This window comes from Tinamus guttatus, unplaced genomic scaffold, assembly GCF_059628265.1.
Source record: "Tinamus guttatus ecotype Peru unplaced genomic scaffold, ASM5962826v1 Tinamus_guttatus_pri_ptg000314l, whole genome shotgun sequence".
Classification (NCBI taxonomy): domain Eukaryota; kingdom Metazoa; phylum Chordata; class Aves; order Tinamiformes; family Tinamidae; genus Tinamus; species Tinamus guttatus.
The window spans coordinates 5,141,415-5,169,065 of record NW_028288848.1 but is presented as its reverse complement, the minus strand read 5'-3'; the positions used below and the strand labels follow the sequence as shown (position 1 = coordinate 5,169,065).

The window sequence follows — 27,651 nt, the reverse complement described above, 5'->3', positions numbered from 1 at the left end:
CAGATACAACATCTCAGCTAACGTTGCTGGTATTTCTGTATGCTGCTTTGATGGATCTCAAAGCACTTCATAGCGAGAGGGGCAGGCCAGCAGTACCAACACTCATTGCATAGACATTTCACAAGCTGAGTCATCTACCAGTTTGCTGGTGGCATGGCTGGAAAGACAGGCCAAGTTTGGATACCTGTTCCCATTCCATTGGGACTGGAGGACAACACCACCTCCCCCTGGCAGCAGCTGGCCTGGACACAGCAAAACCCTGGGGTTCCTGGGGCTGCTTTCTCGACGCCTGTGGAGGCTACTGTGGCTCTGATCCTTGTGTCACGTATTTGAACTGCTGGTCTCCAGGTCCTCGCATGCCTGCTAGCCCCAGAGCTGTCCTCACCACACGTCTGGAGCAGCTGCTCTGCTACAAGCAGTGTCAGGGAGCACAGCATGTTCCTGGAGAGGACTAAGCCCTTCCATCCCAGCTTCCCTTTATAGAGCTTTGGGGAAGAGCTGGGATCTCCTTTTAACAGCTAAAAACAGAACAAACGCCTTAAGAGGCTGAAAATCCTCCGTTTGTGCTGACACTCAGCGCAGCGAGGCAAAGCCCACGCCAGGAGCAGGCCCGTGCAGGCAGACAGCGCAGAGCTCTGCACGCTGCGAGCTGGCTCGGCTCCTCCGTGCCAGCCCTGCAGGCGCTGCTGGAAGCAGCTGCACGCGAGCGTGTTCGGCTGCCCCGAGGGGAGGACATCTATCATGTGCAGCTCCTCTCACAAAGCTGTCACAGGGACAGTGCGAGGCCAAGGGGATATTTACTTATCTTTTTGGCCAGCTCTGCAGAAATCCCTGTTTGCATTTAAGCTTCCCTCAGTTTCCTTTGCAACTCAGTAACAACCCTGATTATTCATTCCTTATTACACAGCAAGTATTTGCAAGGCTGCTGTACCAGAAATGTTGAAGACAACAGCTCCTCTGGCCTCCAGAGGCCTCCCAGGCCAGGCTCAGGCCGTACAGTTGCACCTCTTCAGGAGAGCCCCCTGGAGCCACTGAATCCATTTGTGCAGCAACCTGAGCCTAAACAGCTGATGCAAGATCCCCTGGGAGCCCTAAAGACGATGCCAGTTATTTTGTCATGTGGAGACCTGGTACTCCACGCCAGCACATGTGAGCTCCCTGGGAAAAGGGGTTCGTAAGGCCAGTCACAAACAGTACTAAAGGAGGTGGTTTTGGAAAGGCAACCCCCAACTATTCTTACCCCTCTAACATAGGGCTTTTGCCATGGTATTACCTGGTAGGAAAGGGATGATTCTTTGCTTGGGGTCTTTCTGGCCGCCTTCAATGGGGAACTTGTCCAGCAGCTGCATCTGCAAAGGAAACAGAACAAACTCCTTAGGTGGGAGACATGGACAGGCCGCTCAGGAACAGGGGATTTTTCGGTCTGCGTGTGTTTTGAAAAAGGATTAACAAAGTAAAGCAACTGCAGGAATCACTGTGCCTGGTAGCCTGGGGAGCCTGTACATAAAAAGGTACGACACAGTTCACTCCAAGAAAGGGAGGGCAAGTTCCTGGCAGCGCGCGGCGGTTGGGACGGGGCCCAAGCAGACATCTGAGCCTGGCCTTTCTGCCGTTCTAAAATTAGGCTCCCATCCTTCATTACACAACACACGTTTCGTCTCTAATCCACAGCTTGCCCAGGTTGGTGGAGAGACAGCTTTTACCTGCCCCTGTGACAGGCCACCCACCTGGCTAAAACTGCTGCTGAAGCAGCCAGCTTTGAGGTTATTTAATGAAATAACCTATTTGTCTTCTTGCTGGCAAGGTAATGCCACTGCCCTGTTCCATTAAGAACACTTCTGCCTTTCCAGGGACAGACAAATGGGCTCTACGTGGAGGACGACAGCAGCGAAAGGGCAGCAGGGCTCTGGAAAATACCTAGGGCACACTGCAAAAGAACCCTGAGGTTCCTGCCACCATGATTTTCAGTAATCTCAGCTGAACATGAGCTCTGATGCACTAGAACCAGAGTTTCACCCACCTCAGCTAAGATCTTGCCCACCACATCCTAAACTACTGAGCTCTAGATTCTTTCTATACACCGTTTCCTTAGCCCATGTCTAACACAGCTGTGCTGAGGACCAGCTAAGATCCAAGCCCCACTGTACCACAGAGCCACAACCAGCCTCTTGCCTGAGGAACCCAGAGGAGCCGTGAGGCCGCGGCGGACGCGCGCGGCGGAGCAGACTGCTGGGCAGCAGGGCGTTTGGGGCAGCAGCCCAGGGCATGCTGATCCCGTGTTCCTCACGAGCCTCGGCAACCCCTGCCCAGCTCAGCAGCCTGGACCCCGCAGTGCAGGCCAAGGAGCCATGCACAAACACACTGCGAAGGGAGGCAGCCTTGGCTCCAGTGGCACCTTCACGGGACAGCCCGGGAGCTCCATCTCCAGCCCTGAAAACCAGCAGAGCTGCTCACCCTCCTGTTCACTCCGGGCATCCTTTTGCTGCAGTTCAGCCCACAATGCTGCCAAGATAAATGCCCAAAGCTTCATATTCTCTCTTATTTTCTTCCACATTTACGGCACAAAATTAAATGCTCTATGTCTGCGCTGATCCTCCTGCCCCAGCAGCAGCCTCTGCTCCCTGTGGCCAGGGGATGACCTTGCTCGGAAAACAGAAAAGCTGCTTTTCCGGATCTCATCAAAGCCCCCAGTAGCTGAGTGCCCCATTTCCAACTGAGCAGCAGAGATGTTTTCCAGGCTGCTCTTCCCAGTCCCCGGGTTTACCTGCGAGAGGGCTGTCAGCAAAGCCAGCCGTGTCAACAGGCTCTCACTCACTCAACAGGGCTCTTCAGCTCCACTACAAAATAGCTCTGGGGCAGAACGGAGTTGAAAAGTGCTGTGGGAGCAGAGGAACAGGGCCCGTCTCCAGTGCCCCTGTTACTTGACCCCGCAGGACTCCCACCTCCTCACCTGAACTGGATCTACCGCTCCGTACAAATCCCTGAGCTGGCAGCCAAAGCTGCCCTGGGGGGACTCTTCACTCAGCATTTAGTCTCAGAAATGCTTCGTGCCCAAAAGTGAAGGTGTGCGAGTTCACATTTTTGCTATCCTAACAAATTTCCCTCAAAAAATAGCTTTTTGGCTAACATGGGAAAAAGAGCAGTTAGGATTTCTTTACTTTTTTGCTGCTGTTGCTGTTGTTTTAAACACACAGAATCCTTCTCCTCTTCCGCCACGCAGAACATCTCCCGCATTTTAACCACATGGTGCAGCAAAGCAAAGATCAAGAGGAAACTCGGGAGTAGAATGAACATCTGTGCAGAAGAAAAAGTTAAAAGATCCCACATGTTTCCCCATCAGGGAGTCAGCCTGGTAAATAAATAGACCATAGCTTTGCGGATTGTTAGCTAACTCACTTTTCTGCCTACAGAGACATGTTTTTTATTGAAAATGTGAAATTTTGTTTTCTTGTAGGTAGAGCTCCGGGTGTCTGAGGTCAGGCATGGGCAGGAGTTTTGTTCAAAGCAAAAAGGAGGCAAAAAACCCACTGACTGACTTTAAGTTTCACTGTTGCTAGACTTTCAGCCAGGAAGGCGATTCTCACTTTACTGCACAGTGACTGACTCAAGCTGGAACCGATACAGTCAAATTCCCATGGTTATTCTTGGAGTTAGATTAGCTTGGCTAATACAAGCCTTTTTAACCACATCAAGAGAGTCACAACGTGTGTAACTTAGTGCTATTTATCTAAAGGGTGGATATCAGCAAAACAGATACAATAAACTACAGCTGGAAGGGTTTGGCTAAGCTTTCCTAGACTACACTTTCCACCCTGGCTCTTACTTCCGCTGGGAGAGTCTGGACGGCAGAGATGGAGGGGCAGAGGCGCTGGGAAGGCCACCAGGGCCACCCATGGCAGAGACACAGCGTGGCCCAAGTGGGAGGGCAGGTTGATGAATCTTCGTCAGTATGTGAGACAACCCCCGCAAGCATGATGTGACAGACAGGCAAAGCACAGATTTCTGAACTAAACTGAGGTTAAGGAGTGAAGTCGCTGCTTCTGCAAGAGGCCCTGCGAGGTTTAGTACCCACGGAGAAGTGGGGCAGCCCCTCTCCAACCCTCAGCCCCAGGTGCCACTTCCCGCAGGCTTGTGAGTGTGTGAGGTGGCTCTGACGTTTGTGCTGACCCAGCCTCTGCTCCCAGGTGTTCTTCTTAACGCCTAAAAAAGCCTTTCAAGCACAACCACAGCTGACTGCATGCGTATTACTGGTACAGGGAACTGCAACGCAGCCTGGAAGCTACTGCGTGCCCCTGAGCTCTGCAGGGCAGGACAACCTTCAGTCACAGACAAGGATGCAAAGAAGATGAGAGACAAATCCAGAGGCAAAAACAGCAATGAGCCTACACGAAATATCCGAAACCTCCCAGAGCGATGGGTATCCCGAGCCAGTTCCTAGTGCCCCAGCTCAGCCCATCTCTAATGGTAAGAGAGCAGCAATGGAGCAACTGGAATGGCTAAGGGCTGAAACACTCACACCAGGCACCCCTCCAAGCAGTCAGCATGTCCTCTCATGGGTGGTTATGAGGCCAATAGACAGATTTCCAATTTGTTTCACTGAATGTCTGCAGAACACCAGAAAGTTGGAAACTCTTTGGTATGTGGAAAGTGTTTCACCATAAAAACAGATTTACTCTTGCTGAAAATTTATATAGGATTGATCAAAAAAATCTTCACTTGATGTATCAGGGTGAACTCCTCAGATACGGACAATTTGAGAACTGTTGCCTTTATTGTTGACATACAATATTTCATTTACAGAGAGGGTCCTCTGTATGAGAAAGTAACCCAGTTGAGTGCAGTAAAACCACCCCAGCACGAAGGGCTGTCTGGAGGTGAAGGGGTCTCAGAGGTTGCAGCTGGGGCTGTGGCCGGCTTTGGGCAGACGAGAAAACCCAAGCAAAGCGGGCGAGCTCACGTCCACTTCTGTTTCCAAGCACTAGTACATGAACTTGAGAGCAGGAATCCCACTGCAGAGGCACCTCCAATTGCATGACCAGTGTGATGAGCGTCAAGAAATCTGTTCTCATGTCACTGGGTCACAGGGTGGGGGATCCGTTTGGAAACTGGGAGTGTGTATGGAAAAGGGGAAATGAGCTTCCCACCCATTCAGGCAACATGTCTGGAGTCAGGCTGAACAAACACACCCCGTTCCTGCTGCTGGCACAACAGATGTGTGTCCACAAACAATTTGTCACCAAAACCACCTCGCCAGCTTCACCTCCCCAAACTACTCTGGGTTTGACAGCACCTTTCCTGTCTAAGTCCTGCATGGAGTCCTGCCTCACGCTGTAAGCAGATCTGCTTAGCTGACCTGCTACAAACCCCGTGGTCCAGGCTATGACTTTCTTACTCGCAGGGGTCAGCACAAGACCAGGCTATTGCTCCCATTAAAAATCAGGGGAATTGCTCACTTGAGTGGTTGTTGCTCACTGCAATGAGAGCAGGCTCAAAGCACCATCCCCATCTGCTCCTTACCGCTCTCACAGAGCCGTGAAGCCATGAGGCTTGGCCTGCAGGAACGGCATAGGAACACAATTTCAGTGGCAGCGGCTCTCATGACAGTTGGCCTTTTAGTTGAAGCCCCAGTTCCTCGAGGTGACTGTATGAGAAGCAGCTTTCACTGTAGAAACCAATCAAACAAAACCTCTAGCTGTCATTTTGCAAAGCACAAGCTTGCAAACATGACCCAAATTCATCCTTAGAGGTCCAGAGCCTGGAATACAAGTTACAGCATCCACCTGCTTTTGATGTCAATGCAGGGAGCCCCAGGAAGTTGCTAGAGGTTTTTGGACGCCTCAGGAAGGAGAAAGCTGAAACTGCCTGACTGTGCAGATAAGTAACAAAACTGCTGCTGCAGCTACAGGGTTTTCACACCAAAGCAAATCCCACCCCCACAGGCCTCTGAGCAAGGATGGGTTGAGCAAAAAGCTGCTCGTACTAAAAACCTTCAGCTGATGTTATCCTAGCTTGAGAGCATAGGTAAGTTGTAGGGGAAATGCAAGAGGTTCAGCCAATATCTTCACCTACAGCTAAATCGTTCCTTCCTTCTCACCTCCTCTCCTTCAGGTCTCCTTTATCTATGAATGCGAATGTGCAGTGAAAAAGGAGAGTCTCCTGCAAACAAGGAGCATTTTGGCTCATGCCAGTTGATAGGCTCCTCAATTACCTCTGTTCTGCAGGGAAAATCAGGCCCAGGCCTCTGTCTGCCTAGTGATGCCAGCATCTAATTGAAAACTACCAAAGAAAATCAAGTGTCCATCAAGATGCTGCAAGTAATATCTCAGAGGATGAGAAGACAAGCATCTTTCTGATATTCACTTACTGCATTTTATTTACCTTGGTTACATTTTAATGAAACGTTTCTTTCTCTTTTAGGTGCAGACCGCACAGACCACCTGAGAGCAAGCAGTGACTTCTCTTTTGCAAGAGATCAGGCTTTTACTCTGCTCTGGCCAACAAGTTCAGGGGAACCTAACCATACAAACTGTTTAACAGCATGATCCCATGGCATTTACCAGTGGGAACTTTATTTCTCATGTGAATGCAGGCAAAAGCCAACACGAGGCCTGTGCATCACACCCTAAGTGAAACCCAACATCCCCATCATGACCTTTCTTCCCAACATGGTCTGCATTACAACTATACATTACCTGCCCTGCCTTAGGCCTGCAGAGCTCTGATTTAGAACAGAATTAGGTACTGACAGAAATTGGTTCAAAGTTTGCTAACAGCAACAATACCTTTACTGTTGGCTTCAAGGTTTGGAAGTTTGTGACCGAGCCTGACTCCATAACTAATCCACTGAGGCAGGAAGACGATTTGCAGCGATGCCCCGCACTGCGGATCGGAGCTGCCACGTCCTGCTGGGCAGTTAATTCCTCCCTTCCTTCCTTGCAGCCGTTTTAACTCTCCCCCAGGCCACGGAACGGCCTCCACACCTCGCAGGATGCGCAAACTAGGATACCCCTCAAGCTCTTATCAGAGTCCTTATCTTGCCGGTTCCTTTTCAAGGGGAAATAGCCTTGCCATGTGCACGATAAAATCCAAGTCCCCCAGGAGGTCAGCGCTGCAATCATGAGAGATTTATTTGAACGCACAACCACGCTGAGAATGACTTTCATCCAAATCTATTGCTTTGGCAAAGCAACATCCACTGCTGCAAACGGATACAGGATTCAGGCCTTTTGCAGAGAGATGGGGCCTCTCTCCCTCTCCTCAGCTGCTAACTTACTTGTGTCCCAGGGAAATGGCCAGTTGATGAATATCAAACAGATACAGCAGATTTCTGGCCAGGTTTCCCCAGAAAACCCTGAGAGTTTGCCACCTCACTCAAATTCTCTCCAGCAGTCCAGGGCTACAACTCTTCCTACACCGACTGTCAAGGGGCATATTAACTTCCCACTTCCCAAGTGCTCCTTAGAAAAGGTATTTTTCATTCAAAAACACACAAGCCAGCAACAGCTTTAATTTTACCACCGCTGCACACACTGCAAGAGGACATTAGGACTCACAGGTCCCTACTCCAGGAGCTTATCCAAGCTGGATCGGCATCCCCTGGAGCAATGAGGGGGCCACAACCAGCCCACGGATGGGGGCACGGGGCAGGCGGCAGCCACACAGAGAGGGGCCCATGAGGATTTGTAAGAGAGGCCTGCAAAAGATAGTGAAGAAAAGCAAAGCTGTTATCACCAGTCAACTGGTGATAACGGATCAGGAGAGACTGGGGCATCTCCAAATCGGAAAAGATTGAAAGTCACTAACATAAATAAGGAAAGCTTAGGCGAGGAGGTAAGATAACAGGATAGACAAAATGTGGCTATGAATTAAAACTGAGAAGCAGCAGCAAATTCCTTTCATTTTGGAAGCTGAAAACCAGCTGTGTTGCTCGCTGACGTGACATACGCTTACAGCATCATCAGCTAGATTTTGAATTATATGTGAGCTGCAAGAAAAGAAGAAGCAGGAATAGGTTGAATTCTGCCTTCTGCCAGGGTTTTCCCAGGGAGAAACCTCAGTCTCTCTGTTCTTGCATCTGCAAAATGCAAAATATCTCAAGAAAGTGGCATGAGATTTAATCAAGAGTCCTCAAACAATCTGAGCCTTATTCTTCAAAGGAGTCAGGGACTGAATTCAAAGGAATTCTGCTAATTTAAAATCAGCAGGACAGAAGCAAGTGGAAGACATTTTATCGGTGTTTTTCAGATGTGCTTATCCTCTCCTTCATGAGCTCACCCATCTGTAGCATATTCCAAACCTGGTTAACCTGGGTATCCAGGGGGGCCTTTCATGTAAAGAAAGATGGTTAACCACTCTTTTTGGCACATGGACCTCACGTTAATAGGTGACCTACCAGTCCATTTAAATGGACTTCTAACTGTCAGCAGGTAGAAAAAAGCAAGAGTGTGGGCAGCACAGGAGCCAGGCTCCACTTCTGTTAACCTGGTCCAAAAAGATCACTTCTTCACCGCTCTGATTTCAGGACAGGTTTTCAGCAAAGTTAAACAGCAGAGCTCCCATGACCTGAATGGAAGGACCTGATTTTCCCAGCGAAGGACCTTTCCTGCTAAGATCAATGACAGATGCTCACACGTGATGGGGAAAGCGACAGGCTGTCCTTGGGGCAGATGGTCCTGCAGGATCCAGTTGGCAGGGGATTTCTGTCTATCATCTGACCTCTCTGGCAGCAGGAGGAGGTGAAACCCCATCTCTTCCTAAAGCACTAATGGTTCCGCAATGCCGCAGGAAGGATTTTATCCAGAGACACTGGCTCTCTCCTGGTGTTACATGATGCCCCAGCATGCAAGAAAAGGCCATTAATACAGTCCCTGAGAAGCAGCAGCAACTGGCTTTCCTTTTATTTTGAAAGTAAAAAAGAGAAAAAAAATTAAAGCAAAAACTGTGTGGGTAACCAGCTGACATGACTGACAATTACAGCATTATAGGATATGTTCTGAATTAAATATAGTGCAATCCGTGAGAAAGTCAAACAAAAGCAGGAAAAGGCATATAAAGTAAAGAGAACAGACATTTAAAGCATGGTGTAATTCCCAAAGGGAAAATGCCTCTCTCAGGTCTGAAAATTTCCACCAGAAATCTTGGATATCTTACAAGCCCTTCGATATCCAACTAAAACAGCCAGAGGAGGAGAAGCAGGGAAAGGGAGAGCGGGGCCGGCACCCATGAGCAGAGGGGAGGCTGCTTCCAGCTGGGCCGCTCGGCGCTTCCCGCACAGAAACGCTGCCCTCTCCAAGGGCGCCACAAATCGAGGCCGGTGCCTGTGGCCGGCGGGGCTGGCGGAGCATTCAGAGGTGCCGCTGGGGTGACAGAGGCGCTCGGTGCATCTCTGAAGAGCTCCTCAGAAAGCCTCACAGAGCAGCCATTGAGGCGCCTGCCCAGGAGCATTTTGTTTCCCCCGCGCTAAATTAGCGCGGCCTCCTCTGACTTAACCGCACCGGGGGATGCTCGGACAAAGGCTGCTTCATGCTTTGCCATCTCTCCGGGGTGATTACATGACCCTTGTCCCGCCGGCCCCCACGGCAGATTTGTCCTGACACGGTCCCGGGGAGGGGAGGCCGCCCCGAGAGGCTGCTCTGCAGACGGGGGGACGAATGCTGTGGCTGTGGGCACAGCGAGGCCACGGCGCGATGCCCGAGCCGCCCCGCAGGCCCACGAGGGCCCCTCGGGAAGGCTAGAAAGCATGGGGCTGAGGCGTGCAGATATTTTTCTTTTCTTTGTGGAGCTAGTTGAATGCACTGCGTATGGGCCTGGTTGCACATGGACTTTTTATCCTAGAAATTCACAGGTGCTGGCGTGCCCGTTCAGACGGCGAGCAGCAAGAGACCAGCGTGCTCCAGTGACACATCTCCAGCAAGGGAGACCGCACTGGACAGCAGGTGCCAGGCCGGGGCGGGGAGCTCTCCTGCAGCACTTGCCTCCAACAGCACCGCAAACACTTCTGACCACCCTCTCGAGATAAGGCCCCATTCCTAAGTAGGACTTAACTCAAGGAGTTTTCCTAAAAGTAAAGGGAGAAAAGCACTGAAGTCACTTCCACACGTCACTGCTTCCTAAATCACCTGGGATATTTAAAAATATTTACCTTCCATCTGTCGTTAGATTTCAAACTTTTAAGCCATACCATTGAAATGCAGTGTAGCTCCACGGAGCTTTCTGGCTTTCCTGGTTTACTAGTCTCACTGAGCTGCTGCCGAGGCCTCAGAGCACTGCTCTGCAATGCCAAATCCCTGCGCTGCTCTGCAATGCCACACGTGTAGCATGCATCTCGTGTGACTCCTGCGACTCCGGACTCGTGTGACACGAGGGGACCCTCATTTGACTCCTCCAGGGCCCAGCTGGTCCCCAGAGCAAAAGAGGTGACGAGTGCTAGAGAATCACCTCTGTAATATGCAACAATGCTCAGTTCTGGATTTACCTCTGTTTTACTAAGATATTGCGGTACATGCAACGTATTAAGATGAATTAAATATAATTTTGCACTGTGACAGAATCCTTAGAGAGGTTTCCACTGCTCAGACAGCAGTGACCACCAACTGGTGGCTCATGCGGACTGGCACCTAAACCCAAACCCGCTTAAAAATGTTAGTTAAATTGGTGCAGTTCTGTGAGCCCACAAGACCATTCCCTCACTTACACCACTGTGAGAGACATGAGACTTTAGCTCCAAACGTATGAAATTGAATCCCCCTGTTTTCATAATCTACATCTTCTCTACAGCCTGTTAGCTCTGCTTGATATATTGTCCCCTGGCAACCACAAGTAACTTTAATATTGAAAACAGAAAACAATAGCTCCGAACACAATGGCACATTTCACTTTGGAAACTCCATCTGAAATGGTATCTAGTCATCTCCGTAGGACACTGCTCGCAGCTCTGGGAAGGCCGGGGGAGAGCGGCCGCCCAGCTAAGCACAATGAGGAAGCCCTGCCAAGGCAAACACAACGGCAGGTCTTAACGACACGCTGGGAGGAGATGCCTTCGTCTTTCTTCTCCCTCTCTCCCTACCTCCCAAACCTCAAGATGTTTTCCCTGTGTATCTGGTTCCCAACACACGTGTCTCCTGCCTTTGGGGGGTTGAGGAGGGCGCGCGGACGAAGCAGCCCCTCGCGCGGCGGTGGGGTGAGGGACACGCAGCGCTGCGCCCCGCGGAGCAGCCGCTCCACAGCGCAGGCCCTGCAGGCTGCTCAGGCCCAACTTGTCCCCCCAGCCTGCTGAGCTGCTCCAATATTCCCATCGGAATGCAAACCTGGAGTGACAAAGAGTTGTTCTCACTGGTGCCCCTTGCAGGGGGAGCTCACAGAGACACTTCTATCTACAAGTCTGTCCCTGGCAGATGAAGCCCCTGAGTAGCGACCAGCAAAGCCACTTTCAGAGAGACCTCCTACCACCAGCACAAGGGCACAGCACATGCTCCTCAGCCAGGTGCCCAAGCCTACATCAGCTCCTTCCAGTCGCTGCCATAATCCCCAGCATGGATATTCCTCTCTCTCAAAAAAAAATGGAAGGTGAAGCTTGGGTGCTTAAAGACAGAGCCCAGAAGAAGATCCCTAGGTCCCTGTGCAGCCCCTCTGCTGACCCAAGGGACCTTGCAGATGGAGCAGTCAGGGCACAGCACTGCAAGAAGGGACACCACGTGCTGCAGGACAAACCCTACCCAGCCCTCTAAGATGTATTTTTGTCCAGACAACTCTGCTTAAGAGCTCTGTTAATTTCATTGGGAGAGAAAGCCAACCCAGGAAAGCAGAGGTGTTTGGGCGAGGGCCCTCACGACCGCGCGTGCTGCGGGGTGCCCACGTTCAGGGTGCCTGCTCTTCCGTTCCCCCAGGGCATCGCGCTCGGATAATCCTCCATCCCCGGACACGCTGCTTGCGGAGCAGAGGGTACGACGTGTGTTGTACCAATTAATCACACGCAACATTTGGAGGGCATTAAAAGCACGGATGGAGATCTGTGACAACACTGCGGGGAGGGATGTGTGTATGTTTGTGTTTTGTTTTTGGTTTCTTATCTCAGTGGCTTTTAAGTTGTTCAGGCACACTGTCAAGAAATACTGTCAGGGCTGCGATTTTTCCAAACACGCAGATGATAAAACTGCTGCAAGGGACAAACTGCACCCTGGGGTCTGTGCCTGCCTCAGGGAGGAGGGGAAGTCTCCCTAGGCTTCCTCCCCACGTCAGGAGGGGACAAACCGGCTGGTTTCACTACCTGGATCGCAGCTATCCTCCAGGCCCTCTATTCCCCCTGTTCACTGGTAGCCAAACTGCATGAGGGCAGCTCAGTACCTAGAAGCGTCTGCTGGTCTCGCGAACTCCTAGCAGGCTCTGCGAGTAGCTCTTTTGCCTGGAATCTAAAGGCCTGGAGCCCTAGGGAATCTAGAGAAATGCTATCTTCAATGTATTTCTGATCAGCCTTTGACAGCTGTAAGGGATCAGCACACAGCATAGCTGGGGAACTGTCTACTCAGCACTTTGCAGTTCTAGCCATGGCACTTAAATAAAAAGATCCCAAAGAGAAGTTGACTGAGGATGAGGGAGGAGGAAGCCAACTGCTTTCTGCCGAGACTCCTGCTGATCTCTCCTCGCTACCAAGTAGAGGGATAGGGGAGGGCAAGGGAGGGTTGCACCTACACACCTGTGGCCAGGCCCAGGGCTAACACGAGCACCTGCCCCTTGCCAGCAACCCAGATGCAAAGTTATCTTGCTTAATTAGGCTTCCCTTTGGGGGGAAATCTTGGCTTGAGCAACTGAATAAATAAATGACACTAGCAGGCACACATGTGTGCACAAATAACCTATTTTGCTCAGCCAGGTGCAGGTAATTGTTTCTGGCCCTAAACCTGAGACCAGTGCATGCCTCTCCATGAGGTCAGATGCAGCAGGACTCAGCACTGGCCAGGGATGGAGGAAAACCCAAGAGTGGCTTCAGAAAAGCAGAAACCAAACTCAGAGGAGATTTTTCCCTGCTCTAGCAGGTGCAGCAACATGATTCTGCTGGCTTCAATACAGAGGCTTTCAGTGCTGCCTGAGCATCGCACTGCACATCCGGCATCCCTGAGGAGTCTTTGGAATCTCACCCCTGCCTTGAACCTCAGGTCAGTATCAATGTGACAAAGGATTTGGAGCTGGAGGAAGATGCTCATGTTTTGAGGCAGGCGTGGGCAGATGAAGGGGCAACCAAAGGGGCTGCTCTCCGTTCCAGGCAGCGAGGGCAGCCTGGGCGGCAGCTCCCTTGTCTGCACGTGGGGCTGCACAGGATTAAGCACTGCAGAGACAGCAGAGGTTTGGAAATGGAAACAAACCTTCCCTTTCCAGCCCCGCCGAGGCAGGCAGCAAGGCAGCTTCTCTTGCCTTGCAGCTACAACCGAGCTGGAGGATGGGATGCAAACATCAATGCTTTCAACAAGAGAAGGGCCGACACTGTAACAGTATCTCAGACGCTTAAAAGCATCTCTCAAATGTCAGAGAAGAAAGTGGGAAGAGAACTCCGAAGTTTATATCCTGGGTCTGAATGTGTCCCCAGAGGTACCGCTTCCAGATTTGATGCATATGGAAAGAACTCGTTTCTAACACCAGAAATCAATCTGAAGAAAGGAAGTTAAAACTAACTGGGGAACAGGGTACTGCTCAGTGCTTATGGGGCTGATTTCAAAATGCCCCATGAATTTTAAGGCTCTGCATGAGAACAAAATGATTAATCTGACTTTTTGCTGCAGCCCCAGCCACTGCTGCATTTGAGCACCTGATGGTCATGACTGAATTTATTATATTTATTATTATTTGACGTCTCATTCCAGCTGTCTTCCTTCATTTGCCTCAGCTCCCTTCCCTTCTTCAGTGAAATGGTGCTAATATTATAACACCTCCATCTCAGCAGAGAGCTCCTAGCCTTAAACTAATCATAGCTACTGAAGGGATTATTTCTTTGGGCTCGTATTCATCAGGGCTTGTTTCTTCCCAGGTGTTTTTCCAGCCCCTGACGCAGCAGAGACCTAGCTCTGCTCAGAGTCGCTACGCGCTACTGAAATACAAATACATTAACAGGTTACCACGAGGGAAGGAAAGAGTTAGTTTTCCTTTCTAGGACTGACTCACTTGAGAACCTGACGTATCTGAAATCAATTTTTAAAAATATATTTTAAAGGCTCTCTTTTATAGAGGGACTTTGTTATGACGTGGAAAATTCACAGCTCCTCACATCAAGACATGGGTGGAGGGAGCCTGCAGTATGAATTAAAAATAATGTGGCTGTTTGCAGAAATTAGCAGCACCGATTTAAATCCACAGGCCCTCCCTCCTCAAATAATCGCCCCATGAACGGAGGTGGTTTATGGAGCCCTCTGGAAAATGTTCCTCATGGCCTCCATTCTGAACCCAAAATAAAATACCTCACATCGCAGCAAATCCTTCACCAGGGTGCTGCTCTCTTCCCCCCAGCCCACGCCGCCCATTTGGTGCTAATTAAACGAAACAGCAGGTGCTCAGCCCACAAGCTCAGCGTGGCGTGATGAAACCCCCCTGGAATGTCTTCTTGGAGAGCGGAATCTTTCCAGGGAGCAGGCTCCAAGAGGAAAGATCAGATCCGAGGCAAGGGCTGCGCCGGCGCTTGGCTGCGAGCTCCTCCAGCAGAAGGTGCTTTCGAAGGACGGGTCTCCAGAGCCGCTGCAAACACCACGTGTCTGGGGCAGACCCTGTCCCCTCTGTATTTTGCCAACCCACCTGACTGACATCCTTGCTGCAGGACACGTTAGTACTGCAGGCTCTGCCTGAGGGGTCACAGCAGACCCGTGCCCCTGTCTAAACACAGCTCGCTGCTCCCGGATAGGCTGTATCTCCCCTGGCACGAAGGTGCCCATCTCGCTGCGGAGTCTAAATGAAAGCAAGACATCTGCAGAGCTTAAGACAGCACATCTTGGAGAAACCATCCACCCCGGTCTCAGTAGGCTGCTTTCCAGATTGGCTTTTTTCAGGATATAAGTGATGAGCTGATTTCCGTCTCCATGTTTGCCGGGTACCTCAGTTAGCCGAGGGTAAAGCACCTCTTTTCTTTTTCATTTTTCTTCCCTTCATTACTTGTCCTCAGTGAGATTTAGCAGAGCTCTCTAATGAGGCTAAACCTATCCTGAAATTCAAGGGTGAGATCCTGGGTTGCTATTCCAGGAAATAAGGTGTGAAAAACACATCAAATATAAATCCAATGGCTTAGACCCTGCCTAAGCTCCGAGTAGTCATTCTGCTGCCATTGGCATCTCACAGAACAAGGCCCAAAATAATTCCTACTGCAATGTCAGCAAGCATTCAAAGACCATGAATGTAAGTGATTGGCTTAAAAAAATCACAAACAGACTTCAAAAAAACCTGTTTTCTCTCCTTCACTTTACCTTCTTATGATGAAATCTCGGGTGAGAGATGTGATACATTTTCTAGCTTTTATCTGCAGCCATAAAATTTACAAACTCCCTTAAAAAGCAACTCCCTGACTCCAGGGCCTGGGACTGCAAAATAATGCAGGATTGAAAAATAACACAAAAATCAATTTGTTCTCATCTACCTTGCGAGAAGAGCGTTGTCGGCGAGGCTGGAGGTGGCGACACGAGAGCCACGTCCAGCCACAGCCTCTGCTCTGCTGGGGCCGGGGACGCTGAGCTCGTCCCCACTACAGACCCCATTCCTGGCACTGAAAGTCCATGGGGCAGGACTCACTGCCAGGAAAGAAAAGTGCTATTTATGTTTCTGCTGAGCAGCTCACTTTTCCTTGGTCACTGTGCTGACGTTTCACTTCTTCACCAAACCCCGTTAGAAATGGCTGGGGGCTGAGGGGAACGTGGTCATTAAGGTCTGGCTTAGCCTCTCTAAGACAACTAACATTTGGCTCTGCTGAAAGGACTCCCGGGCAAAGGCTTCAAAGCATTTTCAGAACATTAATGAATAAACCTTCTCTAGCAGGGCTGATTATAGCCCCCATTTCATTCCCAGATAACCTCCGCGCCGCTGCCGCACCAGCCCTTCCCAGCTCCTCATTCCACACCGCAGACTCCCGGCTCCTTTTCGAAAAAAAAAAAAAAAAAAAAAAGAAGGAAAATCGTCCTCAGACTAGGGGTGATAAAACCCGGCTTGACCTAGGCAGGAAGGGGATTTATCAGCAGTTCCTAGAGAGCAGCAGGCATCAACCCCAGCGCTTGGGCTGGGCCGCTCAGCCTTGCAGCCCGGTGCATCCTAGACTGGGAAGAGTCCCAGCCTCCTCCCGGCTCCTCTGCGACTGACAGACCTCGGGCGAAGCCCTCCCTTTGCACAGCCCCTGGCAGGAGCCACCTTCCTCAAACACGCCTGCCTTTTCTCTCTCATCTTCCTTATTCTCCAAGCCCAATGACAACCCAATCCACGTTGCCTCCTGAAATAGCAAAAATTAAATATCCTGCCCTTACGCACAAACACGACGCGTCAGAGACCAGCACCCTCCAACCAGCATGATAACCCAATGCGCGTTGCAGACTGTCCACTACGGTGGCTTCTGCAAGGCTGAACTAAGCCTCCAACACAGCAAAAACTGCAAAACAACCTGGATTAGTCACAAGAAGGCATGAATCCTCACAGGCCACCCCATACTCTTGTTTTTCTCACCAAGGCAAACGCTTGCACTGGTTGTGCTAAGCAGGAGCCCCAGCACATCACTGCTATGACCAGGACAAGCCTGGGCTTGGATTTCAAAGCTCCCCATAGCACATGAAGGCCAAAACGTCCCGTGGGAGAGCAGCACTCACTGGCTTGTCAAAAGCCAGAGATTAGCTAGATAAAATAAAGAGCCTGTGAAATAATTTCCTCCAGGTGGATAGGATACACTCCTTGCAAGACAAAGCTTCTACATTAAACTCACCTTTGCTCTCCAAAAGATTTTTTTCCCTGCTATCATTTCCTTAGTTCTTTTCTGTTTCGCTTTCAAATTCCTTCCCAGCTGGTGTTTTCTTCTCTCTCTCGCACACTGTTTTTGTGGTTTGTCTTTTACATCTCTCAAAGCACCTGGCTGAAGGTAGCAGCCCAGCAAGTCCCACTGGTTTCTTAACACACCCTTAAAAAACAACAAATGCACCAGTACCCGGGTAGGTGCAGGGCTCTGATGTCAGCTCCATTTGCAAAACTACCGCTAAATGGATTAGGACCTTCCCTTGATTGCACCTGGTGAATCACGGACATCTCTGCTTCCAGAGAGCCCGTCCGCACTGCGCGGTTACGGAAACGCTCTCGAACTCGCGGCTGCTCTCCTGACGCTGCTTCGGCCCTGCAGAGCTTGTTCACAGCTTCTCCCCATCAAGCATCTGTCAGCAACCAGCTCCCCTCAAAGCAGGACACCCTGTTCTGCCGTGTAGCTCCCTCCCATGCTCCCACATGCAAAGGTCCAGCAGCACCACAGGGAAAGCTGCAGCTCCCGGGACCCTTGATACAGCCTTGAGGAGACCCAACAGAGACATATGTTGAGTTTCTACGGTTCCTACCCAGAACAAGTCAAATAAGATGTGACTCTTGGTGATCACCAAGGCAGGAAGGGGGGAAGCAAATCCCTAGCTTCATGCTCCAGGTGCTTCTCCTGCAAAAAGGTGAGTTATTCAGGTACTAGGAGGGAGAAGCAAAAGCACCTGAGGCACCAGGCTGGAAGAGAGCCCCTGCCTGCAGCAGGCAGGACCACGCACAGTCCACGGTGGAAGAAAGATATTTACTTGTTGAATATCTTGTTTGCCACCTATGCAAACCCTGGCCTCAGAGCAGCAAGAGCTATGGGTCCCTCTCCACACAGCTTTTCCACATCAGAGGCTGTGCAAGCAGAAAGCCGGGAAGGGTGAGGTGGCAGGGAAAAGAGCCCTGCAAAACCTTTCCATTATGGCTGGGCAATTTTCTATTTGCACTTAAATGCAATAATGTAAATAAACTCCCCATAACCCTTGCAGGGCTATTTAGGACGCTTGTGAAAACAACCAGCTCCTCTCATCGCGAGCCAAAGGATGCGAACACAACAGGCACTTCTCATCTCAGTCCCTACACACTTAATGAAAGTGAAGGATTGTGTTCCCCACACAAAAGCGGAATTGTGTTTCAGGGCCGCGGGTGTGAACTCCGTGCGATTTTCTGGCAGGATAAATAATTGGAAGCTGCGTACCATTACCCGAGTGGCCAAGTGGTGCTGAGGGCGGATGGATCGTCATGCCCAAACTCCCTGGACTTGGGTGCTTCAGGGAAGAAAGGCCACGGAAAAAAACTCGCCCAGGAATTTAATTTTCACACGGAGACTACAGAATAAAATAAAAAAGGCTAATCTTGATCTCTGGTAAAGAGGAAATACGCTAATAAAGCAACACTTGGAGAATTCCCTGCCGGTGTGTGAAAGCCGCCCCGGAGCAGTAACTTCAGCCGGGGTCAGTGCAGAGCGGCACAGACTCCTGCACTTCATTGTTCCCGCAAACAAAACCTGGAACAAGGTTAGCAAACAAGCGGCCTCCTCCCAGGGCTGCCCTTCAAACCCTGCTGTGGAGATCGATCTAACCGGAGAGCTTCCAGCTCAGGAATAACAAGGATGGAGGTGGGATAACACAGGACGCAGGCATGGGCCCTGGACAGGAGTCACCACCCCGTTTTGCAGCAGCTCTGCAGAATCCCCTGTGTGAGATATGGGCCAAGGACATAACCAGCAGGTACGGGCCCAGATATACCAAGATTTTCACAGTGCGGCTCACAACACTTGGAGATTTCAGGAGTGTTTGTACAGCTCTATTACTACCACAATCCTGTGGGGACTCGTGTTCCTGACACATTTAGTTTGTAACAGCAACAGCAACCAAGAGCAATAAAAGAAAATAGGTCTGAATCCTCCTCGACTGATGCAAATCAACACAGTTAATTTGGGAGAACTTGTTGCATGTCCTACCAGTGGCTGTGGGCAGGAGAGTCCTCCCCGCACAGCAGGGCTGCACTGTCCTCGCAGCCCCTGTTCAGCGATGGGTGTAGGATGTAGCTACCGGGGACAAGAATTTCCACAAACCAAATGCCCCCAAAGCAAGGGAACAATTCACACCACATAACCCCCTTAGCTAATTTTGCTGCTTCCTGCACTTCCAAGAGGCCCATAAATGAATTCTAATATTCTGGAGCTTGGAAACTAGTCCCTCCACAATTTTTGAATGAGCTTGTGTATCTCAAGCGCTGGATGCCACGGGAATATCTGACACTGGTACGTAAGCTATCCTTTCTGTTCCCCAGCAGAACAGCTTTCAGCCCTTACAAATCAGCCAACCACCCCATGCAGTGTGAATTCATATAGTGGGAAATCTGCTACCCTTTACAGCTCTGCAGTGCTCCCTTGACATCCTTGCTGTTGACAGTGATGCCCAAATCGAACCTGTTCTACATCATCCATAAAAAAGGCAGGCAAACAAATTGCCTAGAAAGCAGGTAAAGCAATTTGTTCAGAGCTCCCAAATAAACTTCACAGAGACTTTTTCAGTCTCTACCCGCTTCTAAAACTACTATCTCAGGAGTGTGTGAGCATCTGGCCATGTGGTATCACTTCACTTCTTCACTCATTGCTGAACTGCAGAGAGAATTGGAACTAGAAACCGGTGCCACAGCTCAACTTTTCCAAGAGCTTTTACCTCTTTGGGCCAAGACTCTCATACTGATCAAGTCAATACAGCTAAAAATCGCACCTCACTGGGCTCTTAATGAGCAGGGAGAGCTCAGCACCTGCGAGCTCTGTCACTCACTCGCAGCTCTCAGCGTGAGGTTCCTCTGGAGCGCTAGGCTTGTTGAGCAGCAGGGCTGGCCTTGCTGGCTATGGTCAGATCCCTGCCAGATCCATGGCATCTTCTGCAGGAGGAAGCTGCCATCCGACCACCCGCACTCCAAGCCCTGGCTGGGACTCCCAACCAGGACACTGCCCTCAGCCACTACCGTAGGGTACCAGAGAAAATCCACTTCATGAGCTCTCCCTCTCCCACCTAAATTCAAGTTACTTTAGCTCCACACTCTGATGCACCTTCCTCACTGAGTCCTCAGCTTTCAACAACCCTTGAGACAACCCCATCTTTCTAAAAATACCCGGCCATGTATGCAGGTACACACAGAGCCAATAGTTTAATTAGAGTTTGTTTTACTTCTTTGATTAGGAGCCAGTCTAAAGAGCAAGCTACAAGTTGAAGGCTAATGAAGAGCTGTGCATGTTGAACTACTGCTTAAAGGCAGGAAAGTGGCAGCGACTCCAAACCCCCTCCAGCCATCAGAGCAGCTCCGAATTGCGCAGTCCCTCACGAGTGGTTCTGGGTGTTGTAGTGAAGGGATTGTACAGATGGGGGACAAAACACAGCTTCAGAATGGCCTGCCACTCTGCCATGCGTCTGGGAGACCTTACAAGTGAATAGAGCTGTTAATTTGGGAGGGTTAAGGAGAAAGTTTCTTGGCGATGTAATTACCTGTTTCAATACTAACGATTCTACACACAGGACAGGAACACCAAGGGAAACAAGGACTTGTCTACATCTAGGAGACTATCTCTGTTGTATGTAGGAATAGCCAGGTGGTGCAACGACACTAATCGAGTGCCCATCACTGATACTGCAGTGGGACCCAGGATCCTGGTCTTATGCAGTAAAGAAATGGAAATAGGCACAATCCTGTGAGGTGAAGCCTCCAGAGATACCTGTCTCACCATGGAGTGAAGACAGAGAGGGATCCACCCCACACCCGCAGATCCAAAACCTCTCTGCCCTCTTGTGCAGAAAGTGCAGGATTTCTGTGAGCCTTCCCTGTTCTGTGCACAAAGATTCAGAGGGTGCTATGGGATGCTGGCAGGAGAGTCACCTACCTCTGAAACATTGCTGCCCACAGAGAAACTAAAAACCTTAATCCTGCGATAGCAAAGTAGATTCTCTCAACTCTACCAAGGGAGCCTCCTCCTGAGCCCCTAAGCACACTTGGAGAGCAACCAAGCCACTTTCTAAGCTCACCCTGCAGGCAGCCAGACCTGCAGATGGAGCAACCTGGGTTGGATTTTAACCTGACATGGAGCTGCAAACCTTTCCCTGCAGTCACCATGCAGAAGATTCCCTTCCTGAGGCACACAGGCAACATGCAAGGGCCGTCCTTACGGCTCCTTTACAGTCCTTACATGCGAAGGTAGCAGGATGGCACCAGCTCCTTCCCTTTCATGGCTGCAGGTTACTTGTGGTGTTCGGCAAACACGAGCTCTACTGCAGTGTGGCCAGCGCTTTGCATTTCCCTGCCACGGCCCTGATCTTTGTTTGATGGCAAACGTCTCTTCAGAAACAAATACTGGAAACTGAACAGATTGTTTTGCCAAGCAAACATTTAAATAATGATGGAAATAAGAATTATAAACAATTCCATTTATTCACTGAAGACAAAAGATACTGCCCTAAGCCAGCTGGTATCCTAAATGCATCGATCAATTGGCAGGAGGAAAAACTACATTTAAATAGCCTTTAAATAAGCTAAGACAATTGCTTCTAGCTCAATAACCACATTAGCTATTCACCTTTTTTTCCCCAGGACCCTCTCTATTCCCCCAGCAAGTTCTGCAACTGGCAGGTGGGCCACTGGGCTGAGATGATCCACTTTGATGAAGGAGCAGCTTCAGGGGTCCCTGCAATTATCTGTTTCTCAGGCACAGCTGGTGAGCCCAGCATGCTGAGCTCACAGTTACTGCAATGCGAAATGATGGTCAGCATCCCCCCAGCAAGGCAGGACTTCTCCTAAAAACCTGATTTTCTGGTCACCTACGACGCTTGCAGGCCTATCAGGACTAGCAGCAGTAGACAAGTGGCCCGTGTTTACTCTGAGGAAAGGACGTGCCATTGCTCCCCAAGGGGCTAGCACTGACCTTTTCCAACAGACGTGTTGACAGAGCCATGTTCTGATTTCCTCTGAATTTTCCCAGGCCTGATTCAGTTCCCGTCTTGCTCTTAAGGACGCTGTTTGCAAACCGAAACTGCAAATCCTAGTTGCTGGAGCAACTCCATCCCCACAGGCCCCACAACCTCAGGGACAGCTCTGAGGCTGGAAGCTGGCTCTGAACAGGGCTGTTAAACATGGAGCTGGGCACTTGTGCAGAGGCCAGTTCATGGCAGCTCTCATTTGCAGGAGCAAGGCCAAAACATCCCACCCCGAGGGAAGAGGAACAGGGCAGATGTGATCTTTCCAACCCCGAGCCTGCGTGGCCAAGGCCAGCAGAGCCCTGAGCAGTGAGGAGCAGGCTGTGACTGTGGAGCCCACAATCTCCACGGCGAGCACAGCCCAGCAGGAACAGAGCCGCTAAGCAGAGACTTCCCTTTCCCCTCGTGCGCTTTGCACCTCTGTGCACACACCCACCTCCCCATCCCATCCTCGTCCATGTGGGACCTCCCACCTCCTCCCACCTCCTCCCAGCCCTCCTTGTCCCCACCTTCCCCCCCAGCTCTCCCGCCTATTTCCAGATGCCCTCTCAGGGGCGCACAAGCCCCAGCGACGCTGCCCGTGTTCACCCACACATGGGAACCGCTCTGGTGCTGCCCTCCCACAGCGCCGCGTGGCCGAGCCGTGTCACACACGAGGCCATGGCCGCAGCCTCCTCCCCTCCCACAGTGCCACATGGCCGAGCCGTGTCACACACGAGGCCATGGCCGCAGCCTCCTCCCCTCCCACAGTGCCACATGGCCGAGCCATGTCACACACGAGGCCATGACCGCAGCTTGCTCCCCTCCCACAGCGCCGCGTGGCCGAGCTGTGTCACACACGAGGCCACGACCGCAGCCTCCTCCCCTCCTACAGCGCCGCGTGGCCGAGCTGTGTCACACACGAGGCCATGGCCGCAGCTTGCTCCCCTCCCACAGTGCCACATGGCCGAGCCGTGTCACACACGAGGCCACGACCGCAGCCTCCTCCCCTCCCACAGCGCCGCGTGGCCGAGCTGTGTCACACACAGGGCCATGGCCGCAGCCTCCTCCCCTCCCACAGCACCAGCCCTCACTGCCGGTGGCTTTGGCTGCAAGGAGCTGCTGGTCACTGCTGCTGCAGAAGCCCTGCAGTCGGCAAAGTCAGGAGCATGCCCGCACCCTTGCAGGCCTGCAGGGTAGAGGTAAGTTGGGCACATGTTGGAGCTTGCCAGTTCATTGCTCCTGCAGGGCTAAAAGCACCGATGTTACAACATAAAATACTGCAGGCCCTACGGAAAGGTCATTACTGAGACAGACTGAGAGCCTGCTGGGTAGACTACCAGGTTTGGGGACTAAATGGGCCACGATTGGGCAATCAACCCACATGGACTAATGGGGTCCTCTCCACTCCTGGAGGAGACTGGGCTTTTCCACAGTGCCCAGCACGGCTGCTTAGCGCGGGTGCCCTTGCTGTGTGCGGGCAGTGAGGGAACAGGGGGCTCCCCGGGTGGCACCAGCCCCATGGTGTCCCGCACCCAGCGCCAGCCCCATGGTGCTCTGCCCCAAAGGGCCAGCACCCCGAAGCCGCCGGCTCCAGGGCCAGGTCGCAGCACCCTGTGAAGCACAGAGTGCCCAGGCATGTGACACATTCGTAGCCACCAAATGCAATGAGAGAGGCTGTTGCAAAATTTGAGGCCGTTTTGGGAACAGAAAAAAAAAGATGTGTTTATACAGAAGAGCACGTTACGGAAGAAGGATCAATAAGTGTTGTGCTGATGAGCCCCAGTCGGAATAAGAAAGACAGAGTTACGGATTGCAATTACTGTTTTTATGGCTCTGTTTTTGTTTAATGTGCTCTTCAGTGCTCAGTTACTCCATTACAGCATTATAAACAATCAGGATGACCCCAGCAATAACAAATGAAGCTCTTGATGTTTTATCATCAGCCTAGATATAACTTACAGCACTTTCCCCTCTCTAATAAAATTCTTGATATTCTTTATTTCATAATGTTCTAATTGGCTGCTAGTGAGATCCTCTTTCTGTGCCACTTTGAAGAAAATCTGCTTAGATCAGCAGTCCGCCTCCGGCAGATAATTTTTTGCTAACTGCTGCACGAAGGGAATGCCCGGACAGAGCTTTGTTTATTTGCCTTGTCAAATTGGTGACATTTCGGAAGTGTGCCTGCGGCCAGGACGGCTCGCTCAGGGCCTGCCTCCTGCCCACCTACCATTCCTGCCGCCGCTCGCCTCCGTGGCGTGGGCCCTGAGAAAGGATCCTGCCCCAAATACAGAGACCCCGCGGCTCTCACGGGAGCAGTGGGGAGGCTGGATACCCACATGTGGCATTTGGATCCTCTGCTCAGACTCTGCTCCTGGTTGTGCTCTGAGGCACCAAGAGCCTCGGAAACTCTAACCCGTCGCTGCCGGCAGTTGAAGCGAAGGGAGCAGTTTCTGCACTGAAGCACAGCCACATTTGTCCCACTCCAACAGGGAAGGGGTTTCTCGGCAGAGCAGTGGCCAGGTGGGCTGATAATATCCATTGAAAGCCCAAAGCGGTAGTGAGCAGCTGGAGAGTAAAGTGAACAAGGGAGACAGAACCATCCTTTACATTTCCTAGCAGCAAGCTCTGTTGCTGCTTCCCAACCAAGTGTGGCCACTTGGAGGGTGGCCTCAGCACCTCAGCACCTCAGGTAGCTTTTTACCCACAGGCCTAGCTGCAAATCCTCATCCTCCTACAAGCCTCCAAATGCACTTTCCAGCAGTAACAATTTGGACCTTACATCTGTAAATGTCTTTTGCTGCATAATGCAGAGCGGGGATGCCAGGAATTATCCCTGCTATCCCAGCAAAACAATGCCCGTTCTCAGCTCCTGGGATGACAACGGGAGCACTGCTGATCTGATCTGCCCACTCGGGGCTGGACTCTGCTCCCACCACCAGCAAATCCACCAGCAGTGCTGGGGACACACCAGGCATGTCGAGGGAACCGGCCACAATGAGATACCAGCCTGCCAAGAGGGACAGCTCTAGCCACGGACAGACGTTCCCATCTGGCTGTAGGAGCCTGTCCCCGAGCAGACCTGGGGCTCAGCAAAGGAGGACAGTGCAGGGGTGGTTGTCCCCAGCCAAAATGCTGGGGGGACCTGGAACATGTGCCACCCAGGAGCCAAGCACCCAGGTGCAGCGTGCATGAGAGAGCAGCACTTACAATATTACTGTAGTGGTGGATTTGACCCCACACGGTGCTCAGGTGCAAAGGCCTCTCCAGGGTGGAGGACAACATGCAATTGCACTTGACAAGTAATTTATCGCACTGCTCTCCTCTACGCAGAGTTAATTCAATACTCACAATCCTATTTACTGAAACGCTGGCACCCACGTGTTCTGCCGCCACAATTCGACTCATGCTCATCAGCAGATGTGACTTGTTTGCACAATTAAATGATGTAGCTACACCCTGAATTAATTTATCCCATATTCACAGATCCCAGCCCTCATTCAAGCAGCACAGGGATGGCATTTGGCTTGTTGCACTCGGTTTTATTTTTGTGTGCCTCATGCACACAAATGGGATGCAGCCCAACCTGCAGCTCCAAAATCTGACGGCATGTCCAAATTCACTGCTTTATTACTTATCCTGAAAATAGCCTGGCTACCAATTCTGGCACATGCTGAACTAGCACTGCTGAACTTTTCAGAGATTTGAATCTCTGGGAATCTCTTAACTGCCTGCAGTGCGTTAGAGCATTTGCTAGGAACTGTTTAAAAAGCTCAGTACCAAATAATCCAAGGGCTCTCAAAACCGCCAAGCCATTTCCTGCAGACACTGCCATATGGGCAAGGGGGGGCTTTTTTAAAAAGAAACATGAAATTGTAGCAGTGAAATTAATTATTTGTACTCCTGCTTTGCCCCTGGGCAGCCCCCCTGGGTTTCCCCATGAGTCCTATCGTGTGTCACTGTCAACATCAGGCATCGCAGCCCTGATTAAGTCATTACAAGCCAGCCTGGCTCCTCTGCTGCCATTCGAGAGCAAAGCAAAGCACACGCGGGTGCAGGGAGCTGGGAACACAGCTCCATGGCAGACACGGTGGGGCAAGTGGGGCTGCAGGAGGCCTGCAGACTCCAGCTGGTTTGGACACACACGATGCTGTGATTGAGCTGTGTGAGACTCACTGTTTGCTTGGTTTTCTCCTGGAAGCATCATGAGGAGAGAGAGGGACTTGACCAGAATAGACCATTACGTTTTGGCACACCACCCTACCAGGCACCAGGTAGCAGGACCCAGGTCCAGCCAGTCCCCCAATGCTAGGGGAAGGTTCAAGCTTCCACTGAAACTCTGGAGATGACAGGCAACATGATCACCTGGGGCAAAGCAAGGGGCATCCAAGGGGATCCCCTCAATCCTCAACAAGCAGGTAGCACCCCCAACACCTGTCATGTGTCCTGGCCAAGAGCCAGGTTCAGACACATCCAGGGTTTGGGGAATGGGCACTGGCACCCCCACATGAGTCTCCTCTCTTTATTGTGAAGTGCTGCCCTCCGCACTCACCACTGCAATCATCACTCATATTCAGGGCATGACAACACAGACTCCTGCTTGAGCTGCAAGATGCGGCCCAGCCCAGATCCCCAGGAGAGGCCAGTTCAGACAGCAAATATGGGGAATCCTCCACTCCTCAATCTTAAAGCAGCTGCTTTACAACACGACACAGATTTTCCAATAAACGCTATGGAGCTGCCCCCATTGCAGATGCCCGAAGCCAGGCAGAGACCAGGGGTAGGTCTGCCAGATACAGGGAAGTATTAACCAAGCATCAAGCACGGGCAGTTGTAAGCAGCTGGAGCAGGGCTGGTGGAGCTGTTATGTGAGGTTAATTTATCCTTTTGGTGCCTGCCTACCCATGTGTTGCGGGTAATGCAGCATTTGCCTTGGGCAAGAATTACTGCTTGTGAAGCCTGAAGTAGTAAGTGCAAGGGTTCCCCAAAATGCCCTGACCTTTTATTTGCTTTTCCAGCTCCCTTTGCAGGCTTCAAAATTAGAATTGTAAATCCACGTGGAAATTCAAGATCTAAAGCTTATTTCCCTTTCCTCACCTAGGAGATGCTCGGGCGGCATCAGGGGCCCAGAAAAAACAATAAGGGGGAAAAAAAAAAAAGAAAAAATCTCCAGGAGATTAAAAGCACCTGATAGCGGCCTGAGTGCACACAGTCTTATCTCCGTTTCCCAGCTGGGAAGCTGAGGCACAGAAGGATGCAGTGAGCTGCCCAGGGAGCCCTGCTGAAGACGTCCACCCCCATGATGCTGAGTCTGGTGCCGCACGAGCTGCAGAGGACTGATGCTGCTCACACAGCGGTGGCCCTGACTGAGATCCCTGGGAGGGAAAAGGGTTAAAGGAGGGAATTTGGTTACTTTCTTGTCATATTTTCTCGTGGGGGGAGAAGAGTTGTGCAAGCAGGAGTTTTCCACTGGCGCTCGGCCCCCTTGCACTTATCAATGGGACCTTTCAGGACTCACTCCCTGATTGAGACATCATTTCCTGTCCAACACACTAACCCATTGATAACTCCAAGCTTGATGGGAACTTTTCAAACCTACCAGGAAAGGCCAGGAGACCCAGAAGAACATATACATGAAAACACTACTGGTGCAAAGAGAAAAAGGAGAAAGAAATAGTCCTGG

The 27,651-nt window shown here is 51.1% G+C and overlaps 1 protein-coding gene across 2 annotated transcripts in view; it reads right to left on the bottom strand.

Moving 5' to 3' along the window:
- SH3PXD2A (SH3 and PX domains 2A) overlaps window positions 1-27,651 on the bottom strand; it is a 239,068-nt gene that overhangs the window by 172,285 nt on the left and 39,132 nt on the right. For both annotated transcript variants that reach the window (XM_088528649.1, XM_088528650.1), the window contains exon 3: window positions 1,274-1,349. In XM_088528649.1, the coding sequence (XP_088384775.1) occupies window positions 1,274-1,349 (76 nt within the window). The remainder of the gene's footprint in view (window positions 1-1,273; window positions 1,350-27,651) is intronic.